General features: G+C 47.3%; 1 protein-coding gene across 1 annotated transcript in view; it reads right to left on the minus strand.

Moving 5' to 3' along the window:
* LOC126535294 (4-pyridoxate dehydrogenase-like) overlaps positions 1-22,761 on the minus strand; it is a 96,369-nt gene that overhangs the window by 16,334 nt on the left and 57,274 nt on the right. The window contains exons 4-8 of the mRNA XM_050182182.3: positions 13,230-13,361; positions 11,860-11,987; positions 6,219-6,386; positions 5,507-5,651; positions 77-234 (exon numbers count right to left, since the gene is read on the minus strand). Of these exons, the coding sequence (XP_050038139.1) occupies positions 77-234; positions 5,507-5,651; positions 6,219-6,386; positions 11,860-11,987; positions 13,230-13,361 (731 nt within the window). The remainder of the gene's footprint in view (positions 1-76; positions 235-5,506; positions 5,652-6,218; positions 6,387-11,859; positions 11,988-13,229; positions 13,362-22,761) is intronic.

Genomic DNA, 22,761 nt, shown 5'->3' on the forward strand with positions numbered 1-22,761 from the left:
AGCTCACACTTTCATTCGTTTTGCCCCCAGAGCCCGCGCGACGCAAGTAAGGCACCACAAGAAGTCAGGCACTTACTTCCCGGCGGAGTCCCAAGTCCAACAAGAAGCGCTCAGCCTCAATGTTCGCAGCGGAAACGCTGTTCAAGACGACCTCAATGTCCGGGTAGTCGTAGGGGGCAAACGATGTGTTCACGAATCCAACAGCCTCCATAGCCGCAGGGAGTGTTAGAGCACCTGCACTTTACAATATGCGTTAGACGCGCTAAAGAGAACGCCAGCAATGCACATCGACACGCATACTTGTTTATCCTTATCCGGTGATGGCATTTCGACGACTAACAAACGTTAAAGATGATCACTGAGCACGAGACGTGCCTATATGTATCGGCAGTTTCTCGAATGGTATTGATGGTTCTCTCTGTTCCCTATGTTGTCGCCGAGCATTGTGTTGTAGCACTACTGGCCTCAACGCGATCGCCTTAGGAAAGAAGACGAGGCCAGGCAATTCAACGAGCGGCGCGGGAGCTTAGTCGGCTGGGAACCTAGGAAATAAAGGTTAATTTAATTTACTTTGAGCTCGAGGGGTGGAATAACGTCTCCTCTTTCTCTCATGTGCTCTAAAATTGGTGACCACGGGCTCCTGGATTCAGGCGCAACTTGTGCCTTAAAGCCCCTGATAAAAACTTGTGCCTAGTAATAACGCACCACACATATAGGAATAACAGCCATGCCGAACACCGGCAGCGAGCGCCAGCAAGCCGCGATTAGCCTGGAGGCCGCTGAGCCCTCTTATACCGCTGCGGTTGTTTCGAGCGTCGTCCACCTGCTGGAATTTCGGAAGCGGAGCCCAACGGCGTGGTTCACCCAAGCAGAGGCCCGCTTCGAGCTCGCTGATAACGTCACATACCCGCAAGTACCTCCTTGCGGTCGAGGCGCTTCCTGCGGCCGACCTTCTTTCGTTCGCGCACACCCTCCCCCCGTCGCCTTATGATGCAATCGAGCCCGCTCTACTAGATCGCACAGCTACGCTGGAGCGCTCACGAATACAATCGCTACTACTCTCATTCGAACAGCTTGGCAATCAGCGCCGATGCCAGTTACTGCGCCGAATGCTTAACCTTCTCGCACCCATGCACTTCCACTAAGGTCAACGCCCTCGTACTTGAGTTATTGAGGCGAAGCTTTCTTTGCATTACTCGTGTCGGCGTCGATGTTGCCGCAAAAAATCCCAAGCCTCGCGAAAGTAAAACTTTTTGTCAGGCTGCGTGTTCGAACCACCGACCTCCCGGTAGCGAGACCAAAACGCTAACCGATTCTGCCACTGTCGGTGCATCGTAAGCGCCCTTTAAAGCGGGATTTTACATGCATGAAGAACTAGACGCAGCGCAAGACGCTAACTAATCCCAGGCGTCCCTTCAGGACATAGTAGAGAAAGGGTGTGATCATAGAGAAACATACTAATGCTATGGTGTTATCGAGTGTTCGTGCGCCCAGCGCTTGCCGTTACCCGCCAGTTCCGGCCCCTAGCTGCCAGGAGAACATATCGCAAAAGTGAATAATGCATTGCTTGTCGCGATTGCGAAGTAAACAATGCAAGGGGGAGGAAGGCTGCCGCTGCGCTAATTGTTTGTTATAGGAGAGGTAATAAAAACATATGAAAAGCACTTAAAACCAAACTTCAACCAAATTTTCGACCGCCTAAAGAAGCCTAGCTTCAGATAGTGTAGATGTAAAGCAATCTCTAATCAATATTAAACGCTATAATTTGAAGTAAACGCCTCGCAATAAGCTCACATCAATATAATATTTTTGGTATATAAACTAAAGGAGAGCGGCTCCACGGCATGATATTAGAGAGTAGGCGCCACCTGCGCCCATCGAAAGTCACCGAGTTGGTTTGCTGAGATCGGCGTCATAATTGCTATGCACCGTATGCACGCGTTGTCGGCTTGGGTGTCAAGCGCACTAACAAGAAAACTGCACGATTAGCAGGCCTAAAGCTTTGCCAAGGTTGCTTGAATAGTACGTATAATTCATCTATAACAAATTTATTCACAGGGAAGTTTTGTTGCTGTTAGTCTTTAAGGTACGAGTGTTATTCATTGCATTGAAATGGTTGCAGGTTTTGAATTTCGCGCTTTGCACGTTCAAAGCCCCACTCACACAACTTGTTTAGGACTATCCAAAGTGTGAAGTTTATGCGTGGAAGAAGATGATAAAGCACCGTTGCTTTGGTTGTTCTCATTTCAATGCTCTGCATGTCCCTACCCCCTCCCCCTTCACACACACTCAAACTCGACAAAAATAAAGAACTGCGCCTTTAAGGAAAGATTACATCCTGGTCCCAGCCAAAGTCACTCTGTGTTGTTTTATAGTTGCTTACGTGTATTCTGCGCGAAAATGGACTACAAGTAGCGATGCCGCCTTGAAGTTGAAGCACCGGTTCACAAGGACATCATTTTTCTGAACGCCTACTCGGATTTAGCTAACATTTATTGGTAAAGACAAATTCCAGAGAAGCATTCTTTCGAAATTTCCCCAAACCACCATAGCCCAAACCTGAGAGAATACATTGAAATGCGTGCCGTCACTATAACGTCCTATCACTCAAAGAAGGGCGTGAAATTGCAGCAAAGGATGTATCTGCCCTTACTTTAAACAGTAATAATCAAGCTTCTTTATGAAAGATGAATGCGAATATTGTTTTGGAAGAATGGTTTGCCAGGCTAAACTATTTTAGCGTCTCTTTATTCCGTTCTACGATTCCGAAGCGACCGTCATGTGGATCAACATAGTTAAGCTACATTGCCACAAAGTCATTCGACACGAGCCAAGAAGGTCTGTGAGGGAATTACGAGCACGCGCAATCGCGAGAGGCGCGCATTATTCAACCTCCCCCCCCCTTCATCCATTTCTCTTGCCGCGCGCCTGTAGCACCCCAACAGCCAGAAGGAGTGACGCGGTTGATTCATCTCTGACAGAATAGAAAACTTTCTCCGAAAGAGATTTTGTCGTACGACAAAAAGTTCTGGCAGAAGACATCCGACGATTCCGACGCTCACACGCCAGGCACCCGTGGCACTCCATCGTCTGCCCATGCCTATGCAGGCCTGCGTTGATGCTCCAATACCGTGATTAGTCACCGAACCTAACCCATGACACAAGTGACACGGGTGAGAGCATTCATAGAGCTCCAACTGCTATGAAGGTGTCCTGGTCTATCCACCACGCGAAAAAATTGCCTTGCGTGGCTACACAGCTCTGTCGTTTGTATGGAACGAAACTACTATACCCTTCGACGAAAGACAACCGGCAGCTTTCGCATCTGAGCGGGGTCCTTCCGAAGTGAGGCTACCCTACGGATGAGAGAGGCCTACGGGCGACATCTACGAAGCCCTTTTATGCGAAGCATATTACTAGAGCTCAACCCAGCTCCTCAGGCGCGGCGGTGTCGCCTTCAATGACTTTTAGTGACCCCATGCCATACCACGGGACGCCGTGACGTCACGACAGAGGAGAAACGGGGCTCCAACTCGCGCCGTCGCCTTCAAGGCTGACCACGTGACACCATGACGTCACGACAGAGGAGAAACGGGGCTCCAACTCGCGCCGTCGCTCGCGGCGTCGCGGCGGTATATAAGCAGCTGCGCTTGTTTCTAGGTGGCTTTGGCTCAACTCTTGCAAGATGGGCTGGGTGGGAATCGAACCAGGGTTTCCGGAGTGTGAGACGGAGACGCTACCACTGAGCCACGAGTACGATGCTTCAAAGCGGTACAAAAGCGCCTCTAGTGAATGCGGTGTTGCCTTAGAAACGAACTGTTTCTAAGGCTCAGGCGTGCGTCGCTTGCTCAGGCGCACATTTCGTTGCCGCGCCGAACACTGCGTTGCTCGACGCTCACCGCGTCCAATGCGGGGCGCGTAGTCGCTGCATTCTTTCTCTATGGTCGCTGTGCCGTAGCCCATTGTCTTACACCCCTTGGCGGGTCGACGGGAACGCTGTCGCGTTCCACTCTTGAAGGCGAAGCAGAGTAACGCATGAGTTGTTTCTTCGTCTAGCCGAACCAAATATAGCCAAGCAACAGCAGTTCACCAGGCTAAACAGTGGTTCAACAACTAAAATAAAGGCTAGTATGCTTCGCATCCTGGGCTTAACCTTAGCTAAGCCACAGCCATTTTTTGGCATGGCCGACGACACTACGGGGCATGACTGGTGGGGAGAAACGCTTGCACATGTTCTTTGTGATCGCCCTCTATATTTGTGCGGTGACGATGGCTCGTGAGTGCGCTAGCTCGCGTTTATCGCAGACCATGGTCAGAACACACCACTTTGTAGAGGCGACATTATAGGCCACCATAGCAGACAGCAAATTAGGAAAATAGCTACTCTTTGAACGCAGCAATGTCGCACAGACGTCTTTAGCCACAATTGGTGTTTATTATGTTGAACACCATGATGTGCTGCGATTGTGACTGGCTACGATTGTGTGAAAGGATGGCCAGTTGTTGGGCGAGTTGGCACGGTAGCATATTTTTGGTTTGTAGCCCGAAGGGACACAGACGAAGACTATAGGAAGGCAGGAGGAGCGCTAACTCTCGACTAATTCTTTATTGAATCCATCAGCATATATATAAGTGGTTGAAAAAACCGTAGCAGACCAACATGACATGGTCTAAAGACTACTTGTTAACAGATAAGCATATAAGAAGTTAGGAAAGCAAAAAGAAACAATATAGGGCACTACTTGAGACTTGCGCACGTGCCCAGAGATATTGAAATTATGTAACAGTAATGTTGATGCCAGGCTAAAACAAATCTCTCCAAATATTTTAATGGGAAATGCCTCAATTAATTCGCGTGTAGTTTGGCATTTTGTCTTGAAAGGACTTCTCTGCCCTCAAACAAAGGTTTCCAACCGACAGTAGAAAAATGCGACGCTAGATGTGAAATATTAGGGTTGTTAAGTGATCGTTTATGTTCTTTTAGCCTGATATTGAGGCACCTGCCACTGTGTTCAATATTCGCCTACCCACACATGAGTGGCATCTGATAAACAATACCATTGGTACAAGGTAAAACAAAAGGGGACACAAGCCTAACGCCGCAATATTTTTTTCTTCTTCAGCCCGCCTGCTCAAGTTTCCTATGAATGATATTACACATCAGTGGCAATTTGCCGGGGGCCGTCAGCGCTCGTCTTGTCTTCTTCTAGTCTTCGTCTGTGTTCCTTCGCACTACAAACCAAGAATACGTGATTGTGTACCTGTGCTCTGGGTGTCTCTCAATTTACTTCTTCTGATACATCTCATTTCGCCGCCCCTCAATATAGCTTAGCAAATCTGTTTTCCTGTTCGGGATAACCTATCCGCAGCCTTGCTTATTTATTTACTTTCTCTCTTCTATGTATGACCACAATCAGAATTTTCGGTATTGGCTGGTGAAAGGTCCTGCAAGCAAGATGCCGTGCTAAAGGATCGCTATACTATTGAATCGCCATCCTGACGCTACCTGTTTTTGTGCGAGCGTACTCTCTCACTACTTCCATGTCTTGTGGCTTCAGTCCGGCGTCGACGTGCATCGTGGCAGCCATTCCACCCATGAACAAGTGGTCCTGGAGATTCTCGCCTACTGGAAGGTCCGCAACCACCGGAATCTGAAATTCAGTAGAGCATGGCTGCTGGAAGCGGAAGAACAACAGCACACAAATCCAGGATGCTTCGAATAACACGCTGTTCTGCAACACACAAAAAAATGACGCGGGAAAGGACTTCCCAACTAGACATAACCATATAGAAGGGATATATGGCTCTGAAGATAAAATTAAATTCTGGTCTTTTACGTGCCAAAACCAGGATACGATTACGAAGCGCGCCGTAGTGGGGGACTACGAATAAATTTTCACCCCCTCGGGTTCTTTAACGTACACCCAATGCCCAGTGCACGGGCCTTTTTGCATTTCGCCTCCTTCAGAAAGCCGCCACCGTGGAATGGCTCTGTAACATTTTGCCACAAGCGCCGTGATGTGACAAGCAGAAAGACCTTCATGCATGCACATTTTCGCATTCCGCCCGCGTTGAAATGTGGCAGCCGCGGCTTGGATTTTATCCTGTGACATTATGCTCAGAAGCAGAGAGCCATGTGATTGATCCACGGCTTCGTGTCAGAGCAATTGTGAAGGTTGCAACAAATGTTTCGTCATGCGGAAAGAATACAAGCTTACGCCGAGCTTTTCGAGATCTCTCGCGGGTCCTACTCCAGAAAGGAGGAGGAGCTGAGTTGAGCCGATGACGCCTGCCGACAGAATCACCTCCCGCCTTGCTCGTGCTTTTCGTAGGATGCCACCCTTCACGAAGTGGACTCCGACAGCTCTCTTGTTCTGGAAAATAACCTAAATAATAAGCAAAAGAACGTAAGTATAAGTGTTGGCGATGAGCGTCCCTTGTTGAATAAAAAGAAGGAGAAATGAATAAACGTGACCAGCTTTTGATGGGGTGCTTGTACAAAGCGTATTTATTTGGCAAATGAGCAAGTAAAACTGCAAGCTGTTGCGGCTGGCTTTCCGGTTGGCATGGGTCGCTATTGAATATTCAGCCATTTATTTAGTGATTCAGCTCAATAGCCATTCATTCGCTGACCCCGAGCAATGCAATGCCAGGAAACGCCGGTAAAAACGTTGAATTCGAGTTGAGCTTAAGAGGACGCTTTAGCTCGGGCTCAACCCCGATGCCGCTTATTCGAACACTTGTAAAACGCAGAATTGCTTTTCTGAAGAAAAAATCCCTGGACCAATTATGATGAATTTTTTTCTTCATTTGAGATATAGAGAAAAAGTCTAGGGACATGCTGAGCAAAAATTTTGATTCTTTGATTAATTTTTGCAATCACTCTTTAATGTGCTTATAAAGAATGGGAGCAAGAAACTTGCATATTCGTACTTCTACATCAAAAACAGGTATCACCATTCTGTAAAATGCATCTCTTAGAGCAATTTGTTACAGCAATTTGAGCATCTGTCAGAGCAACGTTTTCAAGGGTTTGCAACGCTTGCAAAGTCATACTCACATGAAAAATGTATAAGGTACACTAGTTTAGAATACACAAGTATTATCCGCTTTATATGTACGATTAGGTGCAATTTACAGAATTGTTATATAATTTTTATCGGTGAGTTATACACTTGTGAACTTGATAGTTTCGTCCTGACAATTAGGGACGTTTTTATCAATTTTTATAAACAAATAGACAGCCTAAATACAAAGATCTGCTTCCAAAAGTCCCTAGATTCTTACTTTCTTTTTACATACAGGATACCTCAGCCAATTTGGTGTCGTAGATGCCGAGAAAAACGATTTCTCATTTTCCATGCATTTAGATAGAAGCCTCCGAGCTAAAGTTTCCTAGCTCTCCAGACGATGTTTTTAATTTGGGGGAGGGGGGTTCTTATCTACATACACAGGAAAGCAGAAATCGTTAAGATCGTTTTTTCTCGCCTAGCACTGCGCTAAATTTGACTAGGTATGCTGCATTTAAAGAAAAGAAGGGCAAAATATTTATATACAGGTATATAAAAGATTCAATTTAATATAAGGTTAGGCAGCGCACTCTTTCCACGACGCATCAACCACCAGTTATCGGCACTCTTTCCGTATCAACCTCAAGACACCGCGCTGTTGTGGGCCGGTTGCGCAAGATAAAGCACAAGCTGTGCTACTAATTCCTGTAGAGCCTGATTCAGGACGCTGCTTCTTGATGCGGACGGACGGTTAGTCAAGTGATTTTTAATTTTACAGGGGCATCATTTATCACCCGAAAAGCAAAAGAAATCCAAGGTTCTCCAGTAAGGCGAAGCATCGATTGCGATAAAAAATTAGTGGACCGCTACCCCAAGCCAGGATAGTAGTTCTATTGGCAGTATAAACTTAACAATCATTAACAAGCATGTTGCGAAGTGCACACAAGCAAAGATGAACCAATCTAGCTCGATGACCGCGGAAACTCGCTGTCAGAGCACTAGCGTGAGGAAACGCGGTAGCAGCAGCCAGCGAAGTAACATTCGTGCTGTCTATCGCTTCAACGAAAGGTTAGCGCAGACAGCACACAGCGCGCACAAAACTACGAGCCGTCGACGCACCTTAGACTCTACCCCCAACCCCCTGCTTGTGCCTGGCAACGTTGGGTGCCTCGAGTACGACGGGAGACTGCGCGCTTCCTGCCCCCTTTCGTCTCTTTCAAATTGAGCAGCGATCGTCGGCTTCCCTCACACGCTTTCACTGGCACATGCAGCGTAGGGCGTGCGGCGACGATGTCATACGCCTCGGACTTCATATGAAACTTCATGAGGACGTCGACGGCGGAAGTGCGCTTCGAGTGTTTACATAGTTGCTATCGCAATGAAATGGCAAAACTCACTTTCGCCAGAACTTCGCCAGCTTTAAAGGGGCCCTTTACTACCCCTTGGGCTTGGTGGAATAACATAGTCAGCGCGTAGCATACGCTGCTGTGAACATCTCAGCCAAGTTTTGCTGCCGTACGCTGTGCGTAGAGCTCGCAAGCGGATCGCGAAATCACCTTTCGCTCAAACGCTCTCTTTTCTACAGAAGGCCCTGTGTTCACTCTCTTCTACACGCAGTATTTCGTCCTTCCCTTAGATGGCTGCAATTGGCCCATGGCTGACATCAAGCTGCGGTCGGCTACATGACGTAGATACCGCTGCTGCCGCGAGCTGGCGCCACGACTCCACTGGCTAAGCGCACTGTGGCTCGCTGACGACAACCGCGTTTGGCGCGTCGCAGGCCCCAAAGGCGGATGTCGTGGCGTCTACGTTAACATCCAAAATGAAATATGAACTGCGCGGCACGGTGACATTTAGAAGGCGGAGCGTTGTGGGCACGCCCCTCTGCACCGTCGCTTTCTCACTGTAAGGCATTGAAGAAGGAACGGGAGCACAGCGGACGCTGTGTTTGCTTGCCAATAACTCCACTTCTGCTGAACGCATTCAAGAACTTTTTGCGGCAAAGTATTTCTGAAATAGACTATTTTACCTTGAAATGTCTTTCTCCATTCTGGTAAAAAGTGGTTCAGAGCGCTTTTAATTCCCTTTCAATTTTCTTCAAGTCCTTATTTTCACGGCACGGCATTCAGAGCAGTAACTCAAAGAATAACTAAATGCAATTAAGCTTTAGACTCAATGGCATCAACAAAAAATTATGCGTGTCTACTCTATTTCACTGTCAACGACATTAACTTGGTGATCTTTGGGTAGAATGGCCCTTCTATTTTAGAAATACGGTGCATGATAGCTGGGAAACCCTGTACATGGCTCCTAAATGCGCCACTAATATGCGAGTGGAACATTTTTATAACCCTCGCAAACAATGTAACAAATCTGTAAAATATATCACTTACTATATCAAATTTGCCAGCTTTAGATGTTCCCAGGGATGCAGTTTGCCGAACTTCAATATGTATCCCTGTTGTAGAGCTGCAGATTTGTAAACTTCGTGCATGTTATTTTTCAGCTTGCCTATTATCATCAAATTTAGTAAAGCATCCCCGCTCTAAATCAAGATGCGGCTTCAGCAATCACTACAATTTAACTTTGCCTTTCAAATGCGACATATTTCATTAAAATTGGCTAAGGGGTATCTCAGACGAACATTTCTGCGTTTTACATACGTTTTATTAGGCAGAATAGCAGTCAGTCCCGATTTCTTAAGAGGAATTTAAGGTGTACCTAAATCTAAGTACACGGGTGTTTTCGTATTTCGCCCCCATCGAAATGCGGCCGCCGTGGTCGCCCGCGACCTCATGCTTAGAGGCCGAACGCCATAGCCACTAAGCAACCACGGCGAGTTACAATAGGATTGCCGATATTCCAGTTTATGTTAGGAGAAAATTTTTGAACTGGTGAGGTCAAGTGTTAAGTATGGCAGGTAACCGGTGGCCGATTAGAGTTACGGAATTGATGTCAACGGAATTGATGTCAACGGAATAGAAGTGCTCGAGGACAGCAGAAAGTTAGGTAGGCTGATGAAAATAGGAAATTTTCAAGTGCAAGTACGAATCATTTATTGCAGGACAGGGGTAATTGAAAATCGCTGGGAGGGGCGTTTGCCCCGCATTGGACATATGAATAGGCTGATGACGATGAGGATGACGGTGAGGACGATGCCGTAGATAATTTCTATAAAATGACTTACTTAAAATTTATTTATGGGGTTTTGCGTGCCAAAACCACTTTCTGATTATGAGGCACGCCGTAGTGGAGGAGGAGGAGGAGGAAAGAACCTTATTGTGTGCCCTGCGAGTTGGTGGGGAGGGCCAAAGGCCCCGCCTAGGTGACGGCCAGGAGTTCTTGGGTCCTGGCGGCATCCTCGGCCCGCTGGACGGCCCATAGTTGATCATCGAGGGCGGGGCTGAGCAGCGCGGCTTCCCAGCGCGTGCGAAGGCTGCTGCTAGAGGCCGCGTTTTCTTTATTGTTATTTATCCCTCGGCGTTCCCATATCATATGCTCCCGAGTGGCTCTGGATTCACATGTTTTGCATTTGTCCGTAGGATATACATCCGGATATATTATGTGCGAGAGCGCAGGATTCGGATACGTCCTTGTTTGTGAATGCCGCCATGCGACAGACTGCTTTTTTGTCAATTTTGCGTGAGGTCGCGGGAATATGCGCCTCTGTAACCTATAATGTTTCGTAATGTCATTATATGTTGTCATTCTGTCCTCCCACTCCCACTCATTTACCGCACCGTCACGTCCGGAGGGGGTCGGGGCGTCACTTGCGACTGCGGCTCGGTCCGTAAGCCCTCGAGCCGCGTCGTGTGCCGCCTCGTTGTTGCCGTCCTCCGCGAGGGTGTGAGCTGGTGTACAGGTGATGTATATCTTTCTTTTGTAATTTTGGCCTCCTGCAAGAAGAATTCGTAGTGCCTCCGGGGAGATTCGGCCGTTGGCAAAGTTTCTTATTGCCGTCTGAGAGTCGCTGACTATCACGGTTGCGTTAGTCTGAGCTGCTGCGAGTGCTATGGCTACTTCTTCAACTATCTCGTTACTTGTGGTGCGTATCGTCGCGCACGTCTTTCACCGTTTCTCCCTATCGATTACGGCTGCCGTAAACCCCCGTCTGCGACTGTATCGAGCCGCGTCTACGAACACTGCGTCCTTGTCGCTGCCGAATTTCTTCTGTATTTGCTTCGCTCTGTTCTTTCTTCTGTCCTTATTGTGTTCTGGGTGCATGTTCTTTGGTAAGGGAGGTATTACCAATCTTTCCTTCGTATCTCTCGGGATGTCCACCTTGACACCATGCTGTGTGTGGTAACGTATGTCTAATCTCTCTAGGATGTGTCTGCCTGCTCTAGTCTTAGAGAGGCGTTCATATTGTGCCGTACGTTGCGCTTCAATGAGCTCGTCTATAGTGTTGTGTAGGCCTAATTGCAGCAACTTGTCCGTGCTGGTGCTGATCGGTAGTCCTATGGCTAGTTTGTATATTTTCCGAATGAGGCATTCTACTCCGGAAATTTAGACCACCTGAGGTTCTTTAACGTGCACCTAAATCTAAGTACACTGGTGTTTTCGCATTTCGCCCCCATCGAAATGCGGCCGCCGTGGCCGGGATTCCATCCCGCGACCTCCTGAATAGCAGCCCAACACCATACCCACTAAGCAACCACAGCGAGTATATATATAAAATGATCATTTTTAAGTCCACGAATGCAAACGTCAGTCTCTCTTCTATTAGAAAGTGGTCGCTCACTGCGTTAGAATACCAGACATTGGTCTTTAAGTGCTAGGAGCGCTGTTTCAAGAATATTTTCCGATCGATGTGTAGATGAACAATTTTGCGTCTGAGAAAAAATCTCACTTTAGTGGCCCGACTTTGGAGGAACAAATGCAAGTTCTTGGAGCGCTTCTTGTAGATTGGTCTGATGTAGCTCTTGGCGGCACTGAAACGTCTTCCTTCGAAACTTGTAGTTTGAGTGCGTGAGAAACCTGCAGAGTGAAAATACCAAGACAAAGTCATAAATATGTATTTCAAATTTTTATTCCAACGCTGTATCAACCTCTGAATTTTTCCCAATGCTGTGCAACAGAAAGCAAATAAAGCAGACATTCGCTTTCTAACGTTTCCCGTTTTTGGTCAGTGTGAATAGCGCGTGGTCTTCCAGTGTATAACTTCAAGTAATCATACGCCATCTGATAATAAATACGTCTTTTAGAGCGCTGCTCTTAGGCGTTCGTTCCTGCGTTTAGCGTCCGCGGCCTCCCTTGCCGTAACTGAACGAACGAGCACAGCGAAGGATGAAAAAGCGAACGCGGAGCGCAGCAGGAAATGAAAGGCTGTGATAGCTAAAGGAGCGCAAGGAAGTTTTGTAATTTCACCAGTCCTCGAAGCAAAGCCGGGCAGTAATGTCGTCATGTTATTTTTTAAGAGACTTTAGGCTAGCAACAGTTTCAAAATATTTGTGACCGACCTGCGCGACCAGATATCCGGGCTATCCCCCTACATATGTCACACAGTAGGTGAAGGAGATCTTTTGGGAAAAACGCAGACACATCGTGTTCTACGGTTTGGTGATGCAGTATGATTTAGAAGTAGTGTTTGTCTCTGTAAACCAAACACGAAGATAAGCCTTCAGCACTTTTTAAACCGCCTGTAGTTTCGCAATTATGAAAATCGCCATAAAGCCCATTTACATACCGATTATATCAAACTTCTTCAGTAATTAATTACACAGTGGGGCTCATCGTAAAATAAAATTTTCATCTCTTCAAGTTGTCTAACTGTTACTGCGACATTGTGGTACCTGCCAAAACCAGGTTTTATTGGTGCAGCTGGAATGACCGCTATTATGTTTTATATAGGGCTGTAGAGGCTACACAAGTTTTCACGGCGAAGTTTGACTACAGCACAGAAATATAAAGTACGGAAGTGCTTGACTGTCTATATCGGCCTCGGCGACCGCAATTCGCTGCGCACAAAATGCTAGAACACCTGTGTACTTACATTTACATGCCCGTTAAAGAACTCGAGGTGGTCAAGATTATTCCGGAATCCTCCACTATAGCGTGCCTCATAATCAGATGTTGGTTTTGGCATGTAAAGCCCCATAAGTTATTTTCAATTTTTAAATCAAGGACTCAATAAAGCTTTTTGTTTTCCTTACTGGGGTGTTACGCGAAAGCCTGCCATGTGCGTGTCACAACCAAGCGCGCAGATGGTGTTGTGCTTACCTGCCTGCTCCGGGCCGTTGTAGTCGATCAAGTTATAGCCGAGTACTCGCCCCGCTTCCAGGAAAGTGGAAACAAGTTGTGTCTGCGTGACGGTAAATGTTACCGGCACTTTCCCGCTGTTCCCCCGATATCCTGAAAAGGTGAAGGTGTCAGCATCATTATAGACCCCCTAGTTTAAGGCAAATGCCGCAAGCTAACTTTGAAAAGCACACTGGCGTTCCCGTAAGCAATAATCATTTAATATTTGTGTTCGGCAGGTTCACGGCCCGAAAATTTATTGCAGTAATTTGGTGTTCTTTTCGGTACTTTCCAAATGAACACAATATCAGCAGCCATGAGATCAAAATACTTGCGCTAAATTCAGTGGGCTACAAGAAAAATTACGATCCCATTCTTGAATAGCAATTCGTCATGCTGCTTGCTCATCTGATCTATTACGATAGTAAACCCCGTATTCAGAAATCCATCTTAACTTGAAGCCCTTGCTTGACTTGATAGAAACGACGCCTGATGCGAACGCGCCCAAGACGCTCATCGCGTTTCCTTTGGTGCGCTCACGACAGGTGTCATTTAAGTCAAGCGTGGGCTTGAAGTTACGATGCATTTCTGAATATGGGGCTAAGTGTCACCTTCACTGGGGACAAACAGAAGTGTTGTGCGCTTAACAAGGCACACGCACGCATTCTCGTAGCACTAAAGTTCGTGCTCTAGACATTGCCGGACTTTCTTATCCAGTTCGGCGCAAAACTGGACCTAATGATGCTTCTGCTTGCTGCGACTTTCATGAAGCGCAGCACTGGATTAGGGGAGGGGGGGGGGGGGGCTAAGGCGGCCGCAGCCCAAGGCCTCACCTCGGACAGTAGGAGAAGGGAGCCCATTTATTCTAACCTGCTTAGTATATGGAACCATGGGCATCGGAACTTCGAGCTACGTGTATGAAGCGAGAAAACCAGAACGAGCAGACGGGGCCCCCCGCCTAATCTAACAGCATGCGTTTAGCCTGATCATTTGGGGAGAGCTTGTCGAGCTGCTCAAACAGGAATCCCCCGCCACCCCGGTGGGGCCCTCTTTCTTACGAATCGAGGTGCGTTTGCTTAAAAGAGTTTTCGTGGTTTCCTCTCAGTCCGTCTCTGCAGTGCTGTCTGGAGAGGAGGGGCAAGGGGGAAACACCTCAAACATGTAATGTGGGATGAGGACCCAAATCTCCCTAGCACCTCGTCACCACCGCGCCACTCTTCACCTCTCAAATAGTTCCGCCGCTTTCCTTCTCATAGAAAGGATGTGCTGCAATACCCAACAATGCCTCCCATTCGACTTTTCTTTACCGTGATGGTAATTTGGGCGGGGCAGGATGAGTCCGATAGCAGATGATGATGAGTCTGATGGCAGAGTCTAGGCAGGAAAGGAAAGAAGACGTCACACGTGATTTTGTCCGCGTGCCGTGGGGCATGGAATGTTCACTGTTCGGGCTAGGGTTGTGGGAGAGTGAAAGGAGAAGTTGGAGAGCTGGACACAAAGGCCTGTCTGCAGGGCCCATTCCTCCCTAGTGGCTGCGCACCGTCGCGCGCGCTCGACGCAAAAAGTAGGTCACACTGGCCGCCAAAACTTTTCAGAAAGAAGTAGAAAAAGATGACGAGAGGCGACGGAGGAAGCGCAACTTCGCCCGCGCTAGGAGTCGCCCTCTCCCTTTCGTTCTTGCGCTCGGCGTCGACGGGGCGAAAGAAAATTGAGAACCTCCCAGAACAGACGATTGCTCCTAACCAATAGGAAGACGAGACCGGAACGGGAGGAGGAGTGAGTTTGTACGGAGAAGGAGGGAATTTGTACAATGAACTCCATGCGTATGTGAAAGCCTGCTTTGGCGCTAGAAAGAGAGACGCGGCGCGCGTCTATAAAAGGACGTTGATCGCGGGCTGCCATTCCGCCCCGAGTCGCCGGTTAAGCTTGCATAAGCCCGCCCGCTGAGGAGCTCCCGGGGGACGCACCACTCTCGGCTAGCCACGGACCATCCAGGCAGCGTGTGCCAGTCATCGCGACGGCCACCGTTGGACACCTGCGGTCGCGTCGGACTGATGAAGTGCCCGGTGAACGATTAGCATCCATCCATGCGAAAATGTTCGGTCGGAAGCATCAAAGTGGTGCCTCTAAACAAAAGGCAAAGTTAGGAAGAGAAGAGCGTGGAAAGAAGCTACCAAAGATTACAAAGTACCTACTGAATGCACCTTCCCCGTAGCAATATGATCGCTCTACCCAGAGTCCATATCATACGCCCAATAGTACCGACTGTGCTTCTACGGAGGACTTGCGAACTCCATCACCACGGTTTCCTGGCAAGAAGCAAGGTTGGACTCCTCTTGGGTGTCTGGATCCTGTGAAAACGGTGCCAACCTCGGTCGTCCATATTTCTGAGCAACGGACGCCAGCCGAGCCCTGTCCTCTTCATGAGTCAGCAACGTCTATGCTACTCGGCCTGGCCCCTGCAATAGAGCTCCAAGTGTCCGGTCCGCCACGCCCGATTTCCTGCTCATCAACAGGTGCCAAACCTCCCCGATGAGCCACCTTCTACTGACGAGACCAGGAAACAACACTCCAAGAACCGACTCACTTGTTTCCTGTTAGTTTGGCTTCAAATAATCATGTTCCTGCCCACACAGTGTGCCTCGAGGGGACGAATGAGACGGCTTCTCGTTGCGGCAACAGAGAAGCACAGACACCCCTGAAGAAAGAGGTACGTTGAGAGATTCTCTGAAATGACGCAATTTCGCCACGAGTCACAGCACACACACTCACTACGTGGTCTTGGGAGGCGAGATTCTCCGAACTATACCGGGGAAGCCAACTGGCGACCCTCGACAAGGCCCGGCGAGCCGCGATCGCCAGTGGAGCCCTGTCGGAGGGAACCACCCAGGAATAAAGTGCGCAACGATTTCAGCAATAATAAAGTACCTCCTCCTCCTCCTCCTCCTCCTCCTCCTCCTCCTCCTCCTCCTCCTCCTCCTCCGAAGTGTCCCTGCTAAGTGGCCGGACGTTATTAGTGACAGCTTTCGGAGTGTATTTCTTGAGAAAGGGCCATTGTATATTCAAAATCGAGCAGAAAATTTTCCGCGTTCCGAAAATCAATACAAAACTCAGAAACGCTATATGTCACCTCATCTTTTCGTGCGAAAGGCTGCAAACGCGAAGGCGTACCAGCAACACTGGTTAATGTACTCAGAGTCCAAAGGTTCCGTTTACTGTTTCATGTGCAAACAATTTTCGATTTCAAGCAACCCCAGTGCTTTCACCACGCACGGTTATCTGATTGGAAAAGGGCAGAAGAAAAGTTTTGCGCACATGAAAATAGCGTCGAGCACCGGAACTACGTGACAGCATGGCTCGCCCGCTCTAAATCGAGCAGCTCCATTGACAAGGAGCTGGTTAAGCATGCTGTAACTGAGACCGCTCACTGGACAGAGGTGTTGAAGCGCGTAGTCGCTGTAGTTAAATTTCTAGCTGAGCGCAACCTAGCGTTTAGGGATAGTGAGGAGATTTTTGGTTCACCGAGAAATGGCAATTATATGGGATTTGTTGAGGCCATTGCCAAGTTTGATCCCTTTCTAGAGGAGCACATCAAATGCTACGGGAACAAAGGAAAAGGTCACCCATCGTATCTGTGAAATACCATTTGTGATGAATTTATCGAGCACATGGCAAAGGCTGTCAAGGAACGTCTCGTTGACGAAGTGAAACGCGCAAAATACTTCTCTTTAATTGTTGATTCGACTGCAGACCTTACTCACGTTGATCAGCTGTCGGTTATTTACGATACTATTTAAATGGGAAAGTGTACGAACGCTTTCTTCGATTTGTTCCAATTGAATCGCATACCGGCTTGTACCTTTTCGATACCGTGATGTCCCTTTTGTCGACCAAGGCATCTCGATTGATGATTGCAGGGGCCAAGCTTATGATAATGCGAGTAATATGTCAGGAAAATACAAAGGACTGCAAGCTCAAATCAAACACCTGAACGAATTGGTAGTCTACGTCCCGTGTGCTGGTCATTCACTGAACTTAGTTGGCGCGTGCAGCGTTGACAGTTGCCTTGAGGCAGTCAAATTTTTTATTGTAATTCAGAGACTGTATAGGTTCTTTGCTGCCTCACCTAAGCGATGGAGGTATCTTTTGAACAGCATGGGCGGAACCGGCCAGCAGCTTATTTTGAAAAGTCTCTCTGAGATCAGGTGGTCAAGACACGCTGAATCGTGTAAGGCCATTCTGAAAACTTTCAATGCAGTCTTGTGCTGCCTTGAAGCTATATCAAAGAACGAGGAAGAAAGCGGTGACACTAGGAACGAAGCGCACTCTCTCTTCCAGAAAATGGCAAAACTAGAGACTGCATTCATGGCGATTTTCTGGAGTGAAATCTTGGAGCGCTTTGACAAAACGAGCGTAGCACTTCAGAAACCAGGGCTAGACATTTCAACTGCTGTAGACGTTCTGAGCTCTCTAGAAGGCGTTGTTAATTCTTTGCGACCTCTCTTTGATACCTTCGATGAGAGAGCACGCACGCTAAGTACCAATTAATGTTATCAGGATGAGGCCAAACGCATCGTTTTGAGTAAGCACCCGGACGGTAACAGCGATAGTGCACTACAAGGTAGAAAAAAGTTTATCGTAGAGACCTACAATGTTGTACTTGACAGTCTAGGCTCTGCTTTGCGAGCGCGAAAGGATGCCTACACTGAACTCTGCGAAAGGTTCGGAGTCTTACAATTGCTGACAGAAGTTGGGAGCGAGGCCTCTCTGGCACATCAGGCTGAAAAGTTGGTGAAAACCTACAAAAGTGATTTGGAGCCAGCATTTTCCGCTGAAATCGTTCAGTTTGCGAAATTTCTGCACAACTCTGTGTGCCAGGACACGAGTCCCCTGGGAATATTGAAGTTGCTGCACGAAAGAAAGCTAATTGATTTGTTTCCGGACCTTTCTATTGATTTGCGAATGTGCTTAAGCATGCCCATGGCAAACTGTGAGACCGAACGATCGTTTTCCAAGTTGTAGCTGATAAAAAATCGACTTCGTTCGAGACTCCTTGACGACAAGCTGAACTCGCTTGCTATCATGTCCATTGAAAGTGACCTCCTCCGCGATCTATCCTTCGAACGGACTCTATTTATATTGGCCAAAGCGAAGGCGCCCAAAGATGCCATTTTAGAAAAGGACTGTTTGCGCTACACATGGATAGTTCCAGTAAGTTCGTCGTGTCGCCTCCCAGCCTCCACGTTGCCAATGAAATGCTGAGCAGTGTAATTCAATATATGCAAATCTTCGTTGTTCGTCTCTTGTTTGTTCTTCTTGTGATATTTAGCGTGCTTATAAAGAACTGTATTTTTGTTGTTTTTGATAGTGCAACGTTTATTTGGTGTCGTCCTTGCTTGTCTTACCTTTAACGAAAATATTTTCAAATAATGTTTTGTAATTACAGTTGGTAATTTTCATCTGTATTATAGTGCATTTTTATGGTGTTTGTATTGCCTTAAGTACTGTATGTATCTATTGCATATTTATAGAGTAACGTGTATAATGATAACTGCAGGCTGATGCATGAATTTTAATAAACAATGTTTTGGATACAACCATGCGTCTCATCAACGGATTAAGCTTAGTGATGCAAACAGAGCCTAGCTTCGGAAGGATCCACATCTGAGCTGTGTTGTCTTTTCTACGTTCTTGTTCGTCTTGAGTGCTTTTTTTTAAGCCTTGCTTTTGCTGAAAACTGAATGCAGATTAATCACAAAGTGAACATATGTGTTGGTGTTTACAACAACGCGGGTTTCAAGGTAGTTTTATTCTTTTCCATATAATAATAACAATAATAATAATCCCGTTGATCGCACTTCGTTCTTTTTAATTTGGTGGAATTAAAACGAAACATGGCATATTTCCAGTAGCGTAGCAGGCAACAGGGGGGGCGGGGGGGGGGGGGGGGTTAGTATAGGGAAAGGGTGCCCGTGCGCATTAGTCCAGGGCCCCCATTTTTCTTAATCCGGCCCTGATGAAGCGTAACGTCGCTCAGCACAGGTTTCGTGTTGTTGTTTTTATTTCAGAACAATGACGCATACAGAGCCACGTATGCTAACAAACTCAAGTATACGTTCATGGGTGCACCAGAATTGGAGTATGCAGCGCGATCATAACTGGAAGTGTGAGCATAGCGATGGTAGTTGCATGCTACACAATGTTTAAAGGGACACTAAAAGCAAATAGTAAGTCGACGTCGAAAGTTTAAATACCATTCCAAAAACCTCGTAGTGCTTGTTTCGTGCCACGAATACACTTATTTTACGAGAAAATTGCATCTGAAGGGTCCGAGTACCTCTTTCGAAATTCAAATCTTCCACCACCCAACCAGGGGAATGGTGACGTTGCATACGCCATCACCCCCCTTTGCATCCATCGGTGACTAAAACGGCGCCCGAGAGAGGGTGGTACCGAGCCAAGGCAGAGCGGTGGATTCGCCGCTGCAGCTGCTTTTTGGCCAAGTGGCGTAGACCATTCGGGCATCCCGCGACACCACATGGAAGTTGAATTTTCTGATACTGGGAGTTCGCGCGAGTTTCGCGAGCCAGCAAAACCAGCGCAGCCCTACGTGATAACAAAACTACTGAAACCCGAAAGGGTGAGCGGAGCAGAGTTGAGCGAAAATGAAACCTTTCGACCACCCGCGTCGTTGTGAAGGGTAATTTCAATTAGTTCTTTTTCGAAAAATGATCTACAACCACACAAGTAGCATTTTATTTCAACATAATACAATACGAGTTTGTTTTTTGCAACTAGTAGTTCAGTACTAGTGACGGAATTTAACTGAGCAGTGCTTTCGTCATCGACCAAGTGTTTGAATGTCCCGAGGGAGTCTCTAATCATGTCCTGCATTTCGCTCGATTGCTCGATTATTAAGGCTTTGTTTGCGTTAATATTGACGCCTTAGAGATTCTCGGGCACTAATCTATCACTTTAGCTTGACATGGTAATTGCCTTTAGTGTCCCTTTAACAGACGACGAAGGATGAGGAAGAAGAGTGACAAAAAAATCACCGCCCAGGAACTGAGCACAAACGGTTAACCAGCGAAGCTGGAACGTGCGGCCCCGGTGTTTATCATTCAGTTAATCCCGATGGTTCATTAAACAACGGCTTGGTAGGCTGCCGGAGCATCAGTTCGCCGTTGCTGCTTGCGCTCAGCTGCACGAGCTCCAGCATCAGCACCACACGGACGAACTCGTTCCCGGTTCTTCTCGCGGCGTTGTTGATTAAAAGCTGCCTACTCCTGAGGAGTACGTATGACGCATAGCCTACCCATATCGGAGCCGGAAATGAACTGCTGCGCGCGCGCTCGGCTGCGACGGAGTAGGACGACGTTACTACTGGCGCAGCCAATCGCGCGCCTCTCTTTCTCTTTTCATTGTCAGCATGGAGTTGTACCGGAGTGGTTTTCGGCGTACAGGCGACAGACGGAGGGACGGACAGACGAATCGGCTATCAATATACAGCTTCACTGTAACAATACACACAGACAAGCACAGCAGAAAAGCAGCAGCACGCCAGCTATAAATATTTCGGAGACTCAGACCTGAACCTTGCGGAGTTACCCGAAGTATCTTAACAGCGCACAATGCCAAAGCAGAACACCACCACAATCCGTATTAACCAAAACAGACTTTACGCTAGATGGCTTCGTAAGAACAAATGTCAATTGATCGCAACATCGGCCGTAAGATTTGCTAAAATGGTGTGTTTGTGACTCGCCAACGTGTTCTCTGGACAGCGTTACAGAGGATTTTAAATATGTTGCTGTACGCTGTACGCTGCAACTTTCGACGAGTCATGTATAAATAGCCGACGCGCGTGATCCGCAGATCAGACTTCGACAATCGAGGCACGTGCCCGTCACTATCTTTCTGATTGTAAATTGTCTCGGAGGGGTGGGGAGTACAGGTTCGCCCAATAAAGAGTTGGTTTGTGACTGGCCATTGTGGCACAGACTATTTGTTCAGCGTCACGACGGCCGTGCTGCTCCAGTATAGAGTGACTTGTGTCTCGAGCTCTGACTTTCTAGGCACATGGACAAGCGCCGCCTCGGCATTGCGTGCAAGGAAGACGCTCCTATATTTTTTCTAAAAGCTACAGGAATACACAGTACAGCGTGAATCGCTTTGCGGGTACATACGTGCCTTTGTGTCAGTTTTCTGCCTTATGTTTTTTTATAATTACTGCGGCATCAGTTAACTTATTTCCGAGCATCTGGCGAAGTGCACAAGGCTGCCAGGCACGCCAAAATTTGCAGCTGCTCACTTAAGTCACCATTTATTCCTTAAATATGTGACCTCAGCTCAACAAGTGTTCCGGTGGCATATTTTGTCAGTAGTTACGCCTCATAACAGACCAGTACTTGTTGCTGGCTTTGCAATATAACATAGTTTTCTTTTCACGCTGACCGCAATGAGCATATAGGGCTTAGTGGTTAAGCATATATATCGCAGGCCATTAGACAACAAAGGCTGTGCCTTACCTCAATGCTTTTAAAGACTAGAGCATTTTAACGCTGACCGCACATGCGCCAATACCCATTGATTCCTTAATGCCTGCGAAACTAGGTCTCCAAGTATTACAGGATCTAAGTGAGGCGCCGTAGTGTAAGCTATGCGATGGCAGAAACAAATTTCCGCAAATAATTTTTGGGAAAATAGTCAGAAATCGGCAAGTATAGTCACCATGGCGCAATTCCTGAACTCCCAGTGAAAATGTACAGTAGCGCCTATTGGCAGGCACCTTCTTACAGCTTACTCTTAGAGGTGCAGACTATGTATTAACCTGGTAATTAATACTCACGGAAATTACATAGTACATGCCATGCAGCAAAACACTAACAACAGATATTTGTGCTTTTACAAACAGTTCAGTTTATTTCACATTTAATCTGTGAGCACAATTATTTCTCTAATATATGAACAAAATCACATAATATTCTACACAGAGCTCGCACAGAAATGTTTCGGGGCTGAAATCGTCAAAAACCAAGACTAGAAGTGCTATATAGTCATATAAGCACAGGCAATGGGGGGGGGGGGGGGGGAGAGCAGCCGGCTCTGATGTGCGACCCAGCTAGACAATATCCGTCAAGGGCGTCGCCGGCAACAACTTCAGTTTTTACAAATAGACACTGCCACTTCAAAAATTACTGCCCAACTAATCTTACGATGTCTACCCATATTTATGTGGTTAGCATTCGAGCCATGCAATGTCACATATTTCTGAAGACATATATTTAACATGTGTAGCTGTCATTGTGAGATGTCGTTGCTTCGCCTATGAAAGCGCCATACTCCGATATCATTACTCTTTGCTATGGCACCCGCTGACCAAGCTCACCGATGAACATGGCGGCATGAAGACGGCTGTTTGACGCCAACGCAGTGATGACGATGTAATTACATCAATGCGACGACAATGGCGGTATAATGACGTCAGCATAACGACGATGACCTCATGACGACG

Source organism: Dermacentor andersoni, chromosome 7 (genome assembly GCF_023375885.2).
Source record: "Dermacentor andersoni chromosome 7, qqDerAnde1_hic_scaffold, whole genome shotgun sequence".
NCBI lineage: Eukaryota > Metazoa > Arthropoda > Arachnida > Ixodida > Ixodidae > Dermacentor > Dermacentor andersoni.